Source organism: Anthonomus grandis, chromosome 17 (genome assembly GCF_022605725.1).
Source record: "Anthonomus grandis grandis chromosome 17, icAntGran1.3, whole genome shotgun sequence".
In the NCBI taxonomy this organism is placed as follows: Eukaryota; Metazoa; Arthropoda; class Insecta; order Coleoptera; family Curculionidae; genus Anthonomus; species Anthonomus grandis.
This window is the reverse complement of record NC_065562.1, coordinates 17,061,376-17,081,494: the sequence shown is the minus strand read 5'-3', so window position 1 is coordinate 17,081,494 and position 20,119 is coordinate 17,061,376. Positions and strand designations below refer to the sequence as shown.

Sequence of the window (20,119 nt, the reverse complement as noted above, 5' to 3'; positions counted from 1 at the left end):
ATCACTTTAGACTTTTATTGCTCGAACAATATATTTCTAATAAATTGTCCTATAATAATAAAATAAAAACATTTACGATAGTTTCTATATGAGGCAAATACAATTTTTTTAAAGACACACCATATATTGACAATTTTCATTATATAATTTATATATTCGGATAGTTTCTGTCTAAATCTTGAAAAGGAGTTAGATTTAAGTAGTAAAATAAATACTCAATAAATAAAACAATTTTTAGTTAAAAAATAACTACTACATAAACCTTAAACGAGAGGCAACAACAATTGATCAAAAAAACAATCCACAATATCATATTTAGGACAATGAGTCTCGGAACAACAACTAATAACCCTAAAATGAGATTTTTATAAGGGACTAGGCGGTCTGGATCCCACAGTGAAATCTTTATACTGAGAAAAGACACAGATCTAAAAAGAAACTACTGTTACCCACCGTTTAAATACAACGAACATGACTTACCTTGTCTTTTAGCTGTTGGCACAACTGTAGCCCTACAGTAAACAGCAGAAGTACCTCGTTTAACCATGGTACAGAACATTCGGCATGTGTAGACTCATATTTCATTTCTCCGTGACTATGTACCAATTGGTAAATAGCGAATATCAGTTTGTGACTTTGTATGTAGAAGCTTATGGCTAAATCTTCTGATAAGTTCGGCGATAGAGATTTCTATAAACAATTGTCACTAAAAAAATTATAAAATAAAAAACATTACCAACCATATTGCGACTCTTAATTAAGTCATCCATAGTTTTCTTTCTGGGCACTATTAGGCTTGTCCTGCCCCGCTGGAGACTACCCAAAATGTTTCCCAATATGTGTAAAACTTCATCTGAAGACCTAAAAATATTCAAATAAATAAATAATTAAATGACACACATAAGACTTACTTAAACTTGTAATTCTTTCCCACATCATCGATATGATAAATGGCCTGCTGTAAATGGTTGGCAGCATCTTGCACTTGCTGCAACTTCCACGGATATTCAGTTTGTATAGTGGTCCTCACTATTGTAGCCGAGTTTTGCCTTGTCACTTTAAAATTTATGTCCTTAAAGGGAATTCTTATTAGTATCTATCAAATGAGATAAAAGGCACTTACAGCATGAGTAATACTGTCCCCAGTCAATGTCACCACACATTTCAACTGATCTGCTGCCACAGACAAGACAAATTTATCCTGTTTACTCGAATTGTCATGTCCATATAACTGAACTGGAAATCTCCTAGCGCATTCCTATAATAAATGAAAACTAGGTCGTACTGATTTGATATGACTTAAGTCACCTGAACTTATTGCACTCACCACAAGAATTTGATGGATCTGGTCCAGTCCCTTGTGGATCTCCTGGTTCAGGACCCATTCGAACTCTTTTTGCTGCAACAAAGAGCCAATAAAAATTAATTCAATTTATTTTTTTTTCAAATATTACCAAATTAATTGTTTCAGCTTTTTCACAGTCGACCATGGTGCGTATCGCTAATAGTATTTAAACCGTCGATAACGAGCAGATATTAATTTAATTGTTAAATGTTTATTTGTATAATTTAAAAATAATTAGGATTGAAGGTTAAGTTTTTGACAGGGGGGCACGTTGACGTCATTGAAATCAGCTGTTTGATGACATTTCGCGGTGTTGTCAAGCCTGATAATTTACTCTAGAATAAAAATAGAATATTTGTTTAATAATTATTTGGAGACTTTTCTTCTTTGTATTTAATTTTATTTTGAATATTTAATTATTATTATATGTTATCGATAATCATAATGCCTTTAAAATTGAATTAAAGACCCTTAGCTGGCAACGTTGTTTCACTTTGACATATGACATTGTCTGGCTATCCCCTTAATCTTTGCCATGTTGTCAAGCTTCCCAAACTTTACCTTAAGATAGAACAATTTATACTTGACATTTATTTAAAGACTATGTTTATTTTAATCTCTTTTATTTTAATTTATATTTTAATATTATTCTATATACCTTTATGATTCCATTACCGGTGGTTATTTGGCAACGTGGCTCTACTTTCACACATGACACTTATGACAGCTGTCAACCGTTTAAAAACAAAAAAAAAATATAAACAAAAAGTAGGTGTGACAGTGACATTAATTTTCAAAACTTTCGCTTTTAAACAACAATTATACAAAAAAGAAACATTTATTTAGGACAAGTTATTTAATAGGAAACACGCATTATTCAATACTATGTCAGACTCGGCTTCAGTCATGGGTAAGTGAAAGGCTACACCACCCTTATTAAAGGGGTACTTTAACCGGTTTTACATCTATTTTTAAGGTGACTTAGATATGCTGCACAGTTTATACGACTTTAAGGCCACCTACGCGAAAACAATTAGCTTTAAAGCGAACGACTTCTTCATCTTACAGCAGACGAACACGAAACACAAAAACTGGTGGGAAGTGATAAACGAAAGGGGCGACCTGGGTTACATTCCATCCAACTATGTAGAAACTGTCACGGTCAGTCCCACGTTTTATGTGAAATTTTTAGAGAACGCCTTGGAGAACATTAAGAGGAAAGACAACGAAATTATGGCAGTGGAAAAGAGGAATGACATTATAGTACGTTTGAAGGAACTGAGGAAACAGGTGGAACAAATACCGGAACGTCAAAACACAATTAATAACGAGGAAAGGTTTGAGGGAGATGTCAAATTTAAGAGTTACCGATCGCATTCTATAGAGGAACCCATTAAGCCGGTGACGAAAAGCATGGAGAGTATTCAGAAGAGTATCGAGAACATTCACGAGGAGGTTAAGTCTGAAATCTATGATGCCAAAAGGTTTGTAGTTTTTTCTTCATATTAACTTATTTAATATTATTATTAATGGAATCCAATATATATAGAAATATATAATAAATTACATTTATGTGAAAAATTGCACAGTCAAATAATTTCATTTTTTAGATCTGAACAATATGAATCATCTAAAAAATCATCTGATATGAATTGCTCGTCAGTAACACCAGTGATAACCGCACAGTCAGTATATGATTTAGTAGAGAGTGTCAGGATTAACACGAATTTATCACATGAAATGTCCAGGATTGCCGTTGAGACAGTGATTCAGGGATTACATGAGCTTTTACCAGCATCAATTTTTCCATATTTAAGGTACATTAGAATGATTCTTATTTTATGGTTATTGTATATAATTTATCAGACTTATTAGGGAGAAAACTAGGTTGAAAAGTGGGTAAAAATTTCAATTTGTTAGGTTAAGTTGGCAAATTAAGCAGCTAGAATTTCATAGTGTTATTTATAATGTGTCAACATTAAAAGGGATTGTAGAGATACAATTCTAATAGTACCAAAAATTTGAAGTAAATACTTTTGAAAACATGTCACATAATGTACCTAACAGCCAAGGTATAATAATGAAATTCATTAATTATTTTTAATCAATTCAATCATACATTTCTATTAATTATTATCTCAGTTGGAATACACATCTGTAAATGTTTAATAATGTTAATAATTAAGATTCTCTAGTTTCTATGTGTAGGGTTTATTACAGTAAGTAAGTAAACCAGCTAAAACCGGCACTTTCCTCAAGGTGACTGATCGGACAGTCAGGACATCTTTTATAAGTGTTGTTCAACAGAGCACTCATTTGTATTAAATGAAATAAATTGTATAGAATAAGAAACCCACTTTTAATTTATTATATAATATCATTATTATACATATGTGAGGCTTTATTTATGGGCAATAGTCAACCACTCTGGCTTTTTATTAAATAAATACTGTTTGTCCACTTTTGCTCGGTACCATATGCTTCTATTAAAATTGATTTGGTATGGAAAGTTAAGGTTTTGTTTTTGTCAATGTACATCAAAATCTTCCCTTTAGCACAATTTTATCACACTCCCAGTCGTGCCTGGTCGTAGACGATGGACAAATCGAACAAACCCACGACGCGAGTCGCTTAAAAATCATCTTCAACGAACTGACCAGTTGCAAGGAGGATTCGCAGCAGCGCAGCTGGATGTTGCACGAGGACGAAATCGTTATTAAAGAATACATCACCGAACTTATATCTATACTGGTGAGTCTTTCAAAATTACTCAATTAAAGACAACTTAAGATTCCCTTCGATTTTCAGTCCAACGCGGACACAAGCATATCACGTCACGTGATATCGTCCGATCAGTATCACGTGATAACCACCCTGATCCAGTATTATCAGATGGAGGTCAGGTGGTCGATTAGGCAATTATTACTGCAAGCCTTCGGGGTGTTATGCAGTTTAGATAAAACCGTTATTAGTATCATGCTGAATTCGGTGCTGCCCGGTGAATTAGCCAGGGATATGATGGCGAATCCACGGAACATTCCCAAACTTAATTATTCCTCTTTGCTGTTGACCATGGTGTTTTCAATGGGGGAATCTATGCCCGTTACAAATCTAGGTTAGTCCTAAAAACGTTAGTTATTTTGTTGGGTATTAGGTCACTGTTATAGTGAAAATCAATTTAGGAAATACTGTCTGAATTATTGAAAAGATGAAGAAAATAGACTTATTAGCGTATTTAAAAGAAATATGAATTTGAATCTTTAACGGCACCTCTCGTTATATTTAATTTAATCTGAGTCCAATCTTAGATACAATAATTTACTTGAGTATTTGAGGTATAATAGACTTTTTTTTTTCTAGATATTTAGAAAAGGTGTATCTCACAGTGAAAATAGTTTAACCTTTATACATAAATGCAAAAATATTAATTTAATACTGAAATGTTTAAGATTACACACATCATACAAAAATAATAAAACACATAAAATCTTAGAACAAGCAATTAAGCGTTACTAAGAGAAATAATTCAATTTCACAACTACAGTGAAAGTCGGATATAACATACATAAAGTCCAATTCAGAGATCTATTAGAATCTTTGATGTGTCGCAGATGCCGCACTAACTAGTCCGTGCGCCTATGTCGTATTTATTGTCGCATGATATACATGTTTAAATGGTAAGATTTTATATAGTTTATCTATGAAATCATTTTAAATATACGTAAAACCGCATGTTTTATACTATTTTTTATTTTTCTTTCGAAAATGTCCATTTTTAGAAAGAAAATAATATCACAAGAAAATAATATCAAAAAATTGACCGCGGACTAAAATCCAAGCATCTTACAAAATATTTTAAACACTCCCAGCACTCACAGACTTGTCATCTCTTTTTAACCAGTCTATTAAACAAAGATAAAACATCTGCGTTCTGACGATTCCTACTTTAGGCTGTGCAAGTGATTGTGTATCTCTCTCTATCCCACTGATTTTGAGAATTACGGGGCCGTACCCAAATAAATTTATGGGCTATTTTTGTATTACTTTTGATGTATTTTTAAAAAAAATCTTTAAGGGGTCTATCACCTTTAATAGTTGGGAGGGAGGTCAGGTGAGGTCATTATTTTATGGGTTTCGCTGGTTTTCCTTTTTCCCCTTTTATGAAATTGGTGAATTTAGAATTTGGCCTGTATTCGTCTAAATTTTTTGCAGTTTTTACTGTGAGGAAGTGTGTTTTTTTATTTGTGTTTGTGGATTTGTTTTAGTATTATAACTGTCCCTGTTTGCCCTTCAATGACACAATAAAGACTACTTCTTTCACCATTCTCTGGGAAAAACCCTTTTTTGCTCTAGTAAGAAAAACACTGTTTTTATTAAGAAAATTAGTCTAAAATTTTGTTTTTTACAGCTTACTTCCCTCTGTTGTCGCAGTTGAGGATCAAATTTCGTGTTTGTCTAGGAATTTTTTTGACGAAGAAATTTACAACAAAAGTCACATTTTTTTCTTACTTAATAATAACCACTGTAATTTTTTCAAGAAGAAAAATGTCAAAATTTTGCAATTATTGATTTATGGATTATTCTGAAGATTTTTTTAGTCTTTTTTAAAGAAATGACTAAAATCCACTAGCTAAAAGCTCAGAACATTGAAATTTCATCCCAGGAATGCCTGTGCGAAAAAAAACATTTGTCCCTTATTGGCACCCCAATATTTTAAATTTTTTAAAATCAACATTTTTTCAATTATTGGTTTATGGCCATCTCGTTTCTGAAGAAATGATTGGAATTTATTCATTAAATGTCAAGACAATTGAATTTCTCATTCCACGAGTGCCTGTAAAAAATAAATATAATTTGTCCCTTATTGACACAATAATATCTTGAGTTCTAGTAGTCAAGATTTTGAAATTATTGATTTATGGACTACTCTGAAGGCTTTTTTAGTCTTTTCTGAAGAAACGCTTTTACTAAAAGTCAAAAAATTGGATTTTTTGTTCCAGGAGTGCCTGTAAGAAAAAAAATAATTTGTCTCTTATTGGCCCGCCAATATCTTGAATTCTAGTAGTAAAAATTTCGTTATTATTGATTTATTGACTACTTTGAAGACTTTCCTAGTCTTTTCTATAAAAATAACTAAAATTTAATAACTAAAAGTCGGAAGAAAATGGACATTTTATTCCAGAAGGAAAAAATTTGTCTCTTATTGGCATCTTACTTATACCTTGAGTTCTAACAGTCAAAATTTTCCCGTTATTGATTTATGAACTACTTTAAAGGTTTTTTTATTCTTTTTTGAAGAAATGACTAGAATCGATTTATTAAGAGCCAAGAAAATTGCATTTTTATTCCAGGGGTGGCTGTAAAAGACAAAATAATTTGTTTCTGGTTAGAACCCTAGTTTCTTAGGGTTCTATTGATTTAATTTTGAAATGAATGAGTTATGACTACTCTGAAGGCTTTTTTAGTTTTTGTTAAAGAACTTACTAAAATCCATTTCATAAAAGTCAAGTAATTAGAATTTTTATTTCAGGAGTGCCCGTAAAAACATAATAATTTGTCAACATTTATATGAGATAAAAGTATACTTATCTCATTCCTTTATGAGCTAGATAGAGATAAACTTATGTGTCAAAAAGATATTGATACATTTGAATATTCAAACGTTTTTTCATAAATAACATTTAAATAATAGAGTGTTTATGGGTAAAAAAATTGAATAGGTTTATAGAAAATGACAGTCAACTGATCAAAAATTAGTAAGTCCCTATCACGAATTTCGTTCCAATATGATCTTTTGGCTCATTGACAACATGCAGCAATATATGCCCTTCAGCGACACAATAAAGACTGCTTCTTCCTTCATTCTCTGGAAAAAAGGCCCTTTTTGCTATAGTAAGAAAACCCTATTTTTATTAATTAAACAAGTTTAAAGTTTTGTTTTTTAATAATGCTTTAGTATCTATATGCTAATGTGCGAGATGAAGTTGAAATCCATAGCAGCAACAAAGGCAAAAAAACAGAATTTAGAAAATTGTATTAACTCTTTGGGCCAGATTCAAAAGACTGGTTAAATTTATAAAAGTATTTAGTATCCTCACTGTAGTTTAAGAATTCAGTATACTTAAAATGTAGTGACATTGAATATGGCAGCCAAAATCCCCATTAATAATCACCACCAAGTAAAAATAAATCTCAATACCCAAAAAAAGGAAATATATAAAATTTGAAGACAAACCAAAACATTTTAGCCTTTTGTGTCAAACAGTAAATATTTAATGCCTTAATACACAGAATAAATGGGCCTAAGTAATTCGTACCACCTATTCTCTCATCACTTGTTATAAACACCCCACTGCTAAAAACTAAACTTATTAAATTAAAATTTTTGATTAAACTCATTTTACGTAATTAAATCTTACTTATATTTAAATTAAATATTATCTACCTTTCAACTATCCTGAATTTCTAACTTAATAAAACTAATCCCAAGAATCCCGAATAATAAATTTGAAGGCCGGACCTGTGCAACTTTTCACGCTTGAGTGCCTGTGACTCAGGTCAGACTTCTAACAAAATAGTACGTGGGCGCATGTAGTCAAATTTTACGAATCAAATGTATAAATTCTTAAAAAAATGCTTAAAACATTTGTTTATTTAATAAAATTATTAAATATCGCTTAGAATATTACTTTATGACTCTTTCCACATAAAATTTTGCGATTTAAACATGCATGTCATGTGACAATACAAGCAACACCGGCACACGGACTATTCGCGGCACATCAAAGATTCTAATAGATCTCTGAACTGAACTATACCTAATTATGTATGTTATAAATATATTTTACATACATACAAAGCAAAAAACCAAAAATCCAATATAAAAAAAAAATATATTTACACTGATACAGGTACTGTAAGGTAAACCTACCTAGTACATAAAATACTTTTGTACGTATGTACTATATAAAAAAAATTATGTAGTTAATTTAGTAAAAAATATGTTATCTTTGTTTGTTTTTCTGCAACGCGAGTTAAAGTAAATTGATTCAATTTTTTTCTCAATAAAACTGGTTGTGTCACTCGCATTATTGTATAGTACAAAACTGTTTGGGGTCTTCACTGCTCGTAAAGCTTCTTCAATAGATGGTTGATTAAATTCTTCTTCATACCCAGACCTGCCGTTTTCACCTTGATCTTGGGTCTCCTCAATTGTAAGCACCTCCGCTGCAATTTGCTAAAGTACTGTTTATGTCTAAGTAACTATCAGAATCTATGAAATCAGTCCATAATTCGTCAGTTAATTTAAAGTTTTCTTTAATTACAGCTAGAGGCACATAATCTTCTGTATCGTGTGTCGTCTTCAGAGTCGGCAGTTTCCAGTGTCTGTTCTAGGAATCCGGCATGTTTAAAACAATTAATGATTGTTCGTTGTGATACCCTATTCCAGTCTTTGGAGATCATCGATATTGCGTCCAAAATATTAATGGAAGACTCCTTAGATAACTGATTATTTTCAATAATATTCATTAACTGGAACTCTCTATAATAGACTTTTAAAAATCTTATGATACCTTGGTCAACTGGCTGGAGCACTGATGTGGTATTGAGTGGCAAGAATTGAAGATTAATATTCTTTAAATTTTACACTTTTCGGTGCGCGGGGCAATTATCTACTGTTATTAATTATCTATCTAATTCTCTCTTTGGACATTTTTCCTCTCTTGCACTTTTCGCCTTTAAATTTCAGTGTCATGTCTGGAAGCATTTTGAAGAACAGACCTGTCTTATCTGCGTTAAAAATCTGGTCACTTGTATCCCCGTTTCCTATTTCAGGCCATACAGTTTTAAGCCAGTTTTCTGTCACTTCAGGAGGTACAATAACAGATTCACCACTTATTTTTTAAAGTCAAAGTCAAATATTGCTTTATTGTTATAACATTAAAATGTTTTTAACAAAGCTAGAAAAATTAAAACTTACAAACTACAAGTATAAAATTTAAAATTAAAAAAGAAATATTTAAGAAACGAATATAAAATACGAACATACATACAAAAACATAACCATTGATCTTATATAATATATAATCAGTCACTTAAAGTATATCATTAAAAAATTCTTCAACAGAGTGATAGGTCTAAGCAGCAAGCAATCTCTTTAAATGTTTTTTGAAAATCCTAGGCGAAGTTAAGTTTTTAATAATGATAGGCAGATGATTAAAGATAGAAATACTGTCGTAAAAAATTGATTTTTTTGTTAAAGCTGAAGTAGGTCGAGGAAGGTGCAAAATCATCTGATTCCTGCTTGGGTACCGAGCACTCCTGACCATGAACCTTTCTCTGTACTTATAGATTATGCAAGCAGTCTCAAGAATCTACAGACATGGGAGAGTTAGTATTTTATTTTGGTGAAATAGAGGACGACATGAATCCCGGGGGTTAGCCCCACATATATATCGAATGGCCCGTTTTTGAATAACAAACAACATTTGAATAATGTAACTGCTTGCACTGCCCCAGAAAGCGATACCGTAGCGAAGGTGGGATTCAAAGAGGGAACAATAAACGGACTTGCCAATTTTTGGACCAAGTTCCTGTACACTAATCCTAACAGCATAACAACCAGATTGTAGCTTTTTGGCTAGAAGATTTATATGTGTGTCAAATTTGAGATTATTGTCTATTAAAATTCCAAGAAATTTGCTGTCAGGGTTAATCTGAATTGGATCACCATCTATCGAAACATCTTTAAGATTACATTTAAAACATAGCAAATTAGTTTTTGTTGGATTTAATGTAAGTAAATTAGAGTCGCACCAACTTTTTACCATCTCTAAATCCTCCAGGATAATCTTATGGAGAGAATCTGAGTCCAAAGCCTGCCACAATATTGTGGAATCATCTGCAAATATAGTGTCTCCGCGAATAGAGAGACCAGCCAGATCATTTATGTATAGCAAAAATAGAACTGGGCCTAAGACTGAGGCCTGAGGCTCTTCCCATCTAATAAAGCTATATTCTGAGTATTTTGACCCAACCAAAACCCGTTGCCATCGACCTCGCAGGAATGAAGAAAACCATGATAGAGGAAAGCCTCTAAAACCATAGCGGTGAAGCTTCAGCAGCAGAATGTCATGACTAACATAGTCAAAAGCTTTTGACAGATCACAAAAAACAGCCGCCGCAACTCTCCCGCCATTGATATGAGAGTACAAGTACTGAAGAAGATACAGCATCATTTGTATTGGTATTCTCGCGAAAACCGAACTGACACTTACTAAGGATGTTATTTGCATTAATAAAAGACAGCATACGAGTTTTTCCATAAACAACATTATGCCTTTTTCGAAAACGTTTTATCCAACTTTCTGTGCAGGTCTATTCCGGTCCTTTATTCAGTACCCTGCCGAAATGTTCCGCTTTTGCCTGTAGTATAGGACCACTAATTGGCGATCCTGTACTTCTTTAAACCAGTTAAATAATGCTTTATTTATATCTGCATGACTGGGTAACCTAAGTTTCTTCTTTGGTAGCAAATTCTCATTAAATGCATTTTTTATTGCATCCCGGTTCTTCCAAATTCTAGAAATACTTGAATGCGATAAGCCTAAGTCGCTTGCAATAGCAATATTGGATTCACCTATATATCCGGCCTTTCACGTGAAAAGTCTTTTACATAAGGACGCTAAAAGCGACTCGGTCGCTGTAACCGGCGTCGTTATAGGCAAACTTTTTTAGACTTGCGTCACGTATAAATCCAACCAAACTTCCCAGATTTCGTCGTAATAAGTGACGTCGCTATTCGCAACTTTTACTGTATAATCTCTACATAATAATGAACTTATATATCAAATTGTTAATAATTTATTTAATTGAGTTTTATCTGAAACGCAAAAACTTTTTCTGTCTAAAGGTCTTAATGACTCAAATAATTCTACCTAAATTCAATATATTCATTTTAGCTATAGAAAACGCAACGAAAGACTAATTTTAGAACTAGGACAAAGGTAGAAATTAAAAATTAAACACTTTAGAATTAAGACCTTAAAAAAGGACATTTAAATCCGATAACACTATTAAAATTCTTCCAGCGGACAAATGGTAATGCTACTGTTCTTTTAAATATTATAAAAAATATATTAATTAATGGTTGTAATTATTCTAAATTACCTATAGAAGAAATTGAAAAGCAAATTTATAGTTTACTAAAAAAATATAAAAAACCAACTTTCTGATGTTGATAGATTTATAATAACTCCCCATTTTTATGGTTTACCGTAAATACGTCAAATAAATGTTCCCTTATTAAGACCTATAGTTAGTAGCATCAATTCACCTACTCACCCTCTTGCAAAATATATTTTAAATAATTTATTTCTATACGTTAATAATTCTTAACGCATTTAAGAAAAACTTTCTACAATTTCTTTTAAGTCTCATGATCTTTTGGTAAGTTTTGACGTTATTGTTATAGTCTTTTTACTAATGTCCCAAGTTGACAAAACTTTAAATATTGTTAATAATTATATAGAAAATGGTAATAGTAATTAGTACAATTTTAGAACTTTTAACCTATTATGTAAAAACTACTTATTTCTAATATAATAATAATCACCATAAAAAAATATAGAACGGTCTGTATAAGGTGAAATACTTTCTTCTCTCTGCAGTAAGTCAATTTTTTTTCTTCTTTGATGTATGGTTTTGATATTATTACGATTAAGATTGATAGTTCGATAGAAATTAATAATTAGATAATCATAACTATCTAAATAGACGTTAATATTTTTTTCAATTACCTTAACTTTACCTTAGTCTTCTATAAAATTTAGCCTTGAAAAGGAGGCTTTTTTCCCAAAAACTTCCCATAAATAAGTCTATTTTTCTCTTTTTTTCAATAAAATTGAGCCTATAGGATAGAATTTTAAACAAAATAAGTAGCTCATTATGAACTCGTCACAACAATACCGATTTTACTTGACGTTAGTGTTGTTATTGTAGAATATTTAGGGCAAAATTTCCTGGCGTTTATCCTGGATAACATCGAGTCGCCCCCCGATACGGACCTGGACGAGCAAATTCCCGATTTGTTCCTAAACCTGATCATCTCCTTTAATTTACAATTTGACGACGAAAACACAAATCCGGTGCTGATCGCTTTAGAGTACCGGCAAACGGCCAAAACGTTCTGCGAGAAAATCTTGTTGCTACTGAACAGGGAAGGTGCTGCGCGTAATTTTGAAAATTTAATTTAATTTTTTTAAAAATTTTTTTGGCTTTTAGAGGATCCGATAAGGATTTTCGACCATCAGCCGGCCCCACCGCATTCCTTATTAAAACTGTTTAAGGACTTATTTAGTCGACATACCACGGCCGATTTGTTTTATACCAACGATACCAAAGTGCTTATTGACATCATAGTTAGGAATATCGCGGATATTTCACCCGGCGATATGGTAAGTCATAGGGTTTGAATGTTTAACATTCCTGGAACGTTTTGAGTATTTCTTACCGATTGATTTGTTTATAACTTAAGAAGTAAGTCAAGGTGCACTTTGGGGCCTAATTTAGGAACCACTTGCAACATTTCTATAATTCTTTTACACCGTTATTAAGAAGTTCCTGAGGATGATTTTGAGGGTAAAAACGTCTCTCTAAGTTAAAGATTTAAGGAGTTATGGAATTTCTGGTTGAGGCATGTTTTTTCAGTAATTTTCTTATCAATTTTTCATTATTCTTAAGTATGTTTCACGAAATAATTGGAATATTCTTAAAAGGGTTTTAATCAAAGAAAGTGCGTTTCTTACCCAACAATTTCATATGAAAACGATTTTTGTACCTCAAAAACTTCTTGAGTTAGAGGCAACTTTACCCAGCAAGGTCCAAGACCCGCCAAATTTGAAGTTTTAAAAAACATATTTGGACTTTAAGAATTTTATTCCTTAGTGGACATTTTTGGTCATAATTTAGGAACTACTTGCAATATATTCATAATTCTTCCAGATCAATATATTAAGGGGTTCCTGAGGATGGATTTGAGGGTAAAAACGTCTCTCTAAGTTAAAGATTTAAGGAGTTATAGCATTTTTGGTTGCGGCATTTTTTTTCAGTAATTTTCTTATCAACGTTTCACTATTATGAAGAGTATTTCACGAATTAATTGGAATTTTCTTAAAAGGGTTTTAGTCAAAGAAAGTGCGTTTATTACCGAATAATTTCATATGAAAACGATTTTTGTACCTCAAAAACTTCTTGAGTTAGAGGCAATTTTGCCCACTAAGGTCCAAGACCCGTCAAATTTGAAGATTTGAAAATGATATTGGAAAATCAATAATTTTATTCCTTAGTGGACATTTTTGGTCATAACTTAAGAACTACTGAAAATATTTTCATAATTCTTTTACATAATGATTAAGCGATTCCTGAAGATGGATTTGAGGGTAGAAACGTCTTTCTAGATTAAGGATTTAAGAAGTTAGAGCATTTTTGGTTGCGGCATTTTTTTTGAGTAATTTTCTTATCAACTTTTCACTATTATGAAGAATATTTTACGAATTAATTGAAATATTCTCAAAAGGGTTTTAGTCAAAGAAAGTGCGTTTATTACCGAACAATTTCATATGAAAATTATTTTTGTACCTCAAAAACTTCTTGAGTTAGAGGCAACTTTACCCAGTAAAGTCTAAAACCCGCCAAATTTGCAGTTTTAAATAACATATTGTAACTTCAAGAATTTTATTCCTTAGTGGACATTTTTGGGCATAACTTAAGAACTACTTACAATATTTTAATAATTCTTTTACATCGTTATTAACAATTTCCTGAGGATGGATTTGAGGGTAAAAACGTCTCTGTAGGTTAAAGATTTAGGGAGTTATGGCGTTTTTGGTTGGGGCATTTTTTTTGGGTTATTATGAAGAACTTTTCATTATTATGAAGAATATTTCACGAATCATTTGGAATATTCTCAAAAGAGTTTTAGCCAAAGAAAGTTAGTTTATTACCGAACAATTTCATATAAAATCGATTTTTGTACCTCAAAAACCTCTTGAGTTAGAGGCAATTTTACCCGGCAAGGTCCAAGATCCACCAAATTTGAAGATTTGAAAACATCAACAATCTTATTCCTTAGTTGACATTTTTGGGTATAATTTAGGAACTACTTGTAATATATTTATAATTCTTTCACGTCAATATTAAGGGATTCCTGAGGATGGATTTGAGGTTTAATGTGAACAATTTAATGTGAAAACAATTTTTGTACCTCGAAAACTTCGAATTAAAGGCAATTTTGTCCAGGGGCCCAATTTTTTATCCCTACCAGACATTCTTGGGCATACCTTAAGAACTACTTATAATATTTTAATAATTCTTTTACATCGGTATTAACAATTCCCTGAGGATAGATTTGAGGGTAAAAACGTCTCTGTAGGTTAAAGATTTAAGGAGTTATGGCATTTCTGGTTAAGGCTTGTTTTTTCAGTAATTTTCTTAGCAACTTTTCATTATTATGAAGAATATTTTACGAAATAATTGGAATATTCTCAAAAGAGTTTTAGTCAAAGAAAGTGCGTTTATTACCGAACAATTTCGAGCGAGGTCCAAGACCCGCCAAATTTGAAGTTTTAAAAAACATATTTGGACTTCAAGAATTTTATTCCTTAGTGGACATTTTTGGTCATAACTTAGGACCTACTGAAAATATTTTCATAATTCTTTTACATCATTGTTAAGGGATTCATAAGGATGGATTTGAGGGTAGAATCGTCTTTCTAGGTTAAGGATTTAAGAAGTTAGAGCATTTTTGGTTGCGGCATTTTTTTGAGTAATTTTCTTATCAACTTTTCACTATTATGAAGAATATTTCACAAATTATTTGGAATATTCTCAAAAGGGTTTTAGTCAAAGAAAGTGCGTTTATTACCGAACAATTTCATATGAAAACGATTTTTGTACCTCAAAAACCTCTTGAGTTAGAGGCGATTTTACCCAGCAAGGTCCAAGATACACCAAATTTGAAGATTTGAAAAATATATTGCAACTTCAACAATTTTATTCCTTAGTGGACATTTTTGGGCATAACTTGGGAACTACTTGTAATATTTTCATAATTCTTTTACGTCATTATTAAGGGTTTCCTGAGGATGGATTTGAGGGTAGAAACGTCTTTCTAGGTTAAGGATTTAAGAAGTTAGAGCATTTTTGGTTGCGGCATTTTTTTTTGAGTAATTTTCTTATCAACTTTTCAGTATTATAAAGAATATTTTACGAATTAATTGGAATATTCTTAAAAGGGTTTTAGTCAAAGAAAGTGCGTCTCTTTCCCAACAATTTCATATGAAAACGATTATTGTACCTCAAAAACTTCTTGAGTTAGAGGCAATTTTACCCAGCAAGGTCCAAGACCCGCCAAATTTGAAGATTGGAAAAACATATTGCAACATCAACAATGTTATTCCTTAGTGGACATTTTTGGGTATAACTTAAGAACTACTGAAAATATTTTCATAATTCTTTTACATAATTATTAAGCGATTCCTGAAGATGGATTTGAGGGTATAAACGTCTTTCTAGGTTAAGGATTTAAGAAGTTAGAGCATTTTTGGTTGCGGCATTTTTTTTTGAGTAATTTTCTTATCAACTTTTCACTATTATGAAGAATATTTCACGAATTAATTGGAATATTCTTAAAAGGGTTTTAGTCAAAGAAAGTGCGTTTATTACCGAACAATTTCATATGAAAACGATTTTTGTACCTCAAAAACTTGTTGAGTTAGAGGCAGTTTTACCCAGCAAGGTCCAAGACCCGCCAAATTTGAAGATTTGAAAAACATATTGCAACTTCAACAATTTTATTCCTTAGTGGACATTTTTGGTCATAACTTGGGAACTACTGAAAATATTTTCATAATTCTTTTACATAATTATTAAGCGATTCCTGAAGATGGATTTGAGGGTAGAAACGTCTTTCTAGGTTAAGGATTTAAGAAGTTAGAGCATTTTTGGTTGCGGCATTTTTTTTTGAGGAATTTTCTTATCAACTTTTCACTATTATGAAGAATATTTCACGAATTAATTGGAATATTCTTAAAAGGGTTTTAGTCAAAGAAAGTGCGTTTATTACCGAACAATTTCATATGAAAACGATTTTTGTACCTCAAAAACTTGTTGAGTTAGAGGCAATTTTACCCAGCAAGGTCCAAGATCCACCAAATTTGAAGATTTGAAAAACATATTGCAACTTCAACAATTTTATTCCTTAGTGGACATTTTTGGTCATAACTTAGGAACTACTGAAAATATTTTCATAATTCTTTTACGTAATTATTAAGCGATTCCTGAAGATGGATTTGAGGGTAGAAACGTCTTTCTAGGTTAAGGATTTAAGAAGTTAGAGCATTTTTGGTTGCGGCATTTTTTTTTGAGTAATTTTCTTATCAACTTTTCATTATTATGAAGAATATTTCACAAATTATTTGGAGTATTCTCAAAAGAGTTTTAGCCAAAGAAAGTGCGTTTATTACCGAACAATTTCATATGAAAACGATTTTTGTACCTCAAAAACTTGTTGAGTTAGAGGCAATTTTACCCAGCAAGGTCCAAGACCCACCAAATTTGAAGATTTGAAAAACATATTGCAACTTCAACAATTTTATTCCTTAGTGGACATTTTTGGTCATAACTTAGGAACTACTGAAAATATTTTCATAATTCTTTTACATAATTATTAAGCGATTCCTGAAGATGGATTTGAGGGTAGAAACGTCTTTCTAGGTTAAGGATTTAAGAAGTTAGAGCATTTTTGGTTGCGGCATTTTTTTTTGAGTAATTTTCTTATCAACTTTTCATTATTATGAAGAATATTTCACAAATTATTTGGAATATTCTCAAAAGAGTTTTAGCCAAAGAAAGTGCGTTTATTACCGAACAATTTCATATGAAAACGATTTTCGTACCTCAAAAACTTCTTGAGTTAGAGGCAATTTTACCCACTAAGGTCCAAGACCCGTCAAATTTGAAGATTTGAAAATCATATTGGAAAATCAATAATTTTATTCCTTAGTGGACATTTTTGGTCATAACTTAAGAACTACTGAAAATATTTTCATAATTCTTTTACATAATTATTAAGCGATTGCTGAAGATGGATTTAAGGGGTAGAAACGTCTTTCTAGGTTAAGGATTTAAGAAGTTAGAGCATTTTTGGTTGCGGCATTTTTTTTTTGAGTAATTTTCTTATCAACTTTTCACTGTTATGAAGAATATTTCACGAATTAATTGAAATATTCTCAAAAGGGTTTTAGTCAAAGAAAGTGCGTTTATTACCGAACAATTTCATATGAAAACGATTTTTGTACCTCAAAAACTTCTTGAGTTAGAGGCAATTTTACCCAGCAAGGTCCAAGAGCCACCAAGAAGATTTGAAAAACATATTGCAACATCAACAATGTTATTCCTTAGTGGACATTTTTGGGCATAACTTAAGAACTACTGAAAATATTTTAATAATTTTTTTACGTCATTATTATCGAGTCCCTGAGGATGGATATGAGGGTAAAAACATCTTTTTACGTCAAGGATTTACGGAGTTACGGCATTTTTAGTTGAGGCATTTTTTTGGTGTAATTTTTTTATCAATTTTTCACTATTCTTAAAAAAATTTTACGAAATAATTGGAATATTTTTAAAAGGATTTTAGTCAAAGAAAGTGCGTTTATTACCGAACAATTTTATATAAAATCGATTTTTGTACCTCAAAAACCTCTTGAGTTAGAGGCAATTTTACCCGGCAAGGTCCAAGATCCACCAAATTTGAAGATTTGAAAACATCAACAATGTTATTCCTTAGTGGACATTTTTGTGTATAACTATTGAACTACTAATAATATTTTCATAATTCTTTTACATAATTATTAAGCGATTCCTGAAGATGGATTTGAGGGTAGAAACGTCTTTCTAGGTTAAGAATTTAAGAAATTAGGGCATTTTTGGTTGCGGCATTTTTTTGAGTAATTTTCTTATCAACTTTTTACTATTATGAAAAATATTTCACGAATTAATTGGAATATTCTTAAAAGGGTTTTAGTCAAAGAAAGTGCGTCTCTTCCCCAACAATTTCATATGAAAACGATTTTTGTACCTCAAAAACTTCTTGAGTTAGAGGCAATTTTACCGAGCAAGTTCCAAGACCCGCCAAATTTTAAGTTTTGAAAAACATATTGCAACATCAACAATTTTATTCCTTAGTGGACATTTTTGGGCATAACTTGGGAACCACTTGCAATATTTTCATAATTCTTTTACATTATTATTAAGGGATTCCTAAGGATGAATTTAAAGGTAAAAGCGTGTTTCTAGGTAAAATATTTTGGGAATTAAAACAGTTTTGGTTGAGGCATGTTTTTTTTTAGGTAACTTAAGAACTACTTGTAATATTTTCATAATTCTTTTACCGAAATATAAAAGAGTCTCTAAGGATAGATTTCAGTTCACTAAACTCCCATTTTCTAGAAACGCCACGACTATTTAAACCTCTGTCGCCTCGTGTTGCGCAACACGAATTACCACGAGCACCGACATCGCATCGAGGACATCCTCAAGTGTTTCACCCGGATTTTCTGTGAGGAGGGCACCATGAGCAGACGCGATCAACATCTGGTCAAGGAGATTTTCACCGAATTTCCGCTGTATTTCAAGTGAAAACGTCATATATCAGGTTCATACTATATGGGAATAATACCCTCCTCCACCCAGTATGTGAATCTTGTATATAGTTCGTTTTGTGATACGATTGTTGCTCTCGCTCACTCGTAGTCAGTTGTTTGAATGCGTTTTTCTCACTCTTATAATATACGGACCATTTTAGCGAGGAAAAGTGTCATGTGATATATATTTTATTTTTTTTTACTCATTTAGTTTACAATGTGATATTGTAGTGATTTTTAATATATTATGTATTTTTTTTTAGGTACCATGGTTTTGTTTGAATATAGTGTTATATACAGGGTGTGCGTTCTAGGTAAAGAGTATAATTACAGGGTTGGATTAAGAGATTTTCAATTTTTTGTAAAAGTACGTGTAGCTTGTGCTGCCATATTGGCACACCCTGTATATATATATATATATTTTTTTTTTTTAATTTAGCATGGAATTAACTATTACAGGATCTGTTGTGGCATAAAACGAATTAAAATGCCATGGAATTTGATAATTTTTAGTTTGTTTATTATTAACAAATTATGAAGACATTATAAATAATTAACACGCTTATTGTGATGGTGTTGTGTCATATTTATATATACGTTATTAGCGGAGCAAAGACACCTCTGGAATAGTATACAGGGAGGACAAACTAAACATGCATGCGAAATTCGCTATGCAGGGTTTTTTTGCTCTGCTTTTTAGGTATAAGAAAGAAGGCAGAAAATGGGCTGTTTTACTTTTAATTATACACTGCTCAACAAAATTTAACGATTTTTTTGGCGCTATACAGTTGTTGAACGAATTGCTAAATTAAAACCGACAATAAACCAATATATCGTTTTTTAATGTTTTGATGAGCAGCTTTGTAAGGAATTCATACGCAATAATGTTTAAATGCTCACGTTTGTTCTTATGTACGGGGTGTATCACGGTCAACGGGACATACAGGATGAGATATTTAAGAATTTAAGTTATTTTTTTAAATAAGTCACCCTGTATATGTTTGACAAAAAATCCTTATGGGTGATCTTGTTGGGAATTGAAAAACTATTTTTTTTTCATTCTACAGTT

General features: G+C 31.7%; 2 protein-coding genes across 2 annotated transcripts; one reads left to right on the top strand and one right to left on the bottom strand.

Annotated features, from left to right (window-relative positions):
- Nucleotides 1-1,621, bottom strand: LOC126746067 (protein rogdi). Its single transcript, XM_050454163.1, has 7 exons — nt 1,455-1,621; nt 1,328-1,399; nt 1,124-1,258; nt 912-1,072; nt 741-861; nt 481-690; nt 1-428 (listed from the first exon to the last, which is right to left on the bottom strand). Exons 1-7 carry the CDS (start codon nt 1,488-1,490, stop codon nt 366-368), a joined length of 798 nt encoding a protein of 265 aa, XP_050310120.1. The 5' UTR covers nt 1,491-1,621; the 3' UTR covers nt 1-365.
- A 467-nt stretch (nt 1,622-2,088) lies between these two features.
- LOC126746066 (NCK-interacting protein with SH3 domain) lies at nt 2,089-19,312 on the top strand. Its single transcript, XM_050454162.1, has 8 exons — nt 2,089-2,255; nt 2,322-2,829; nt 2,956-3,162; nt 3,901-4,096; nt 4,154-4,460; nt 12,347-12,568; nt 12,629-12,801; nt 18,857-19,312. The coding sequence occupies exons 1-8, from the start codon at nt 2,231-2,233 to the stop codon at nt 19,043-19,045; spliced, it is 1,827 nt and encodes a 608-aa protein (XP_050310119.1). The 5' UTR covers nt 2,089-2,230; the 3' UTR covers nt 19,046-19,312.
- The last annotated feature ends 807 nt before the right edge of the window (nt 19,313-20,119 follow it).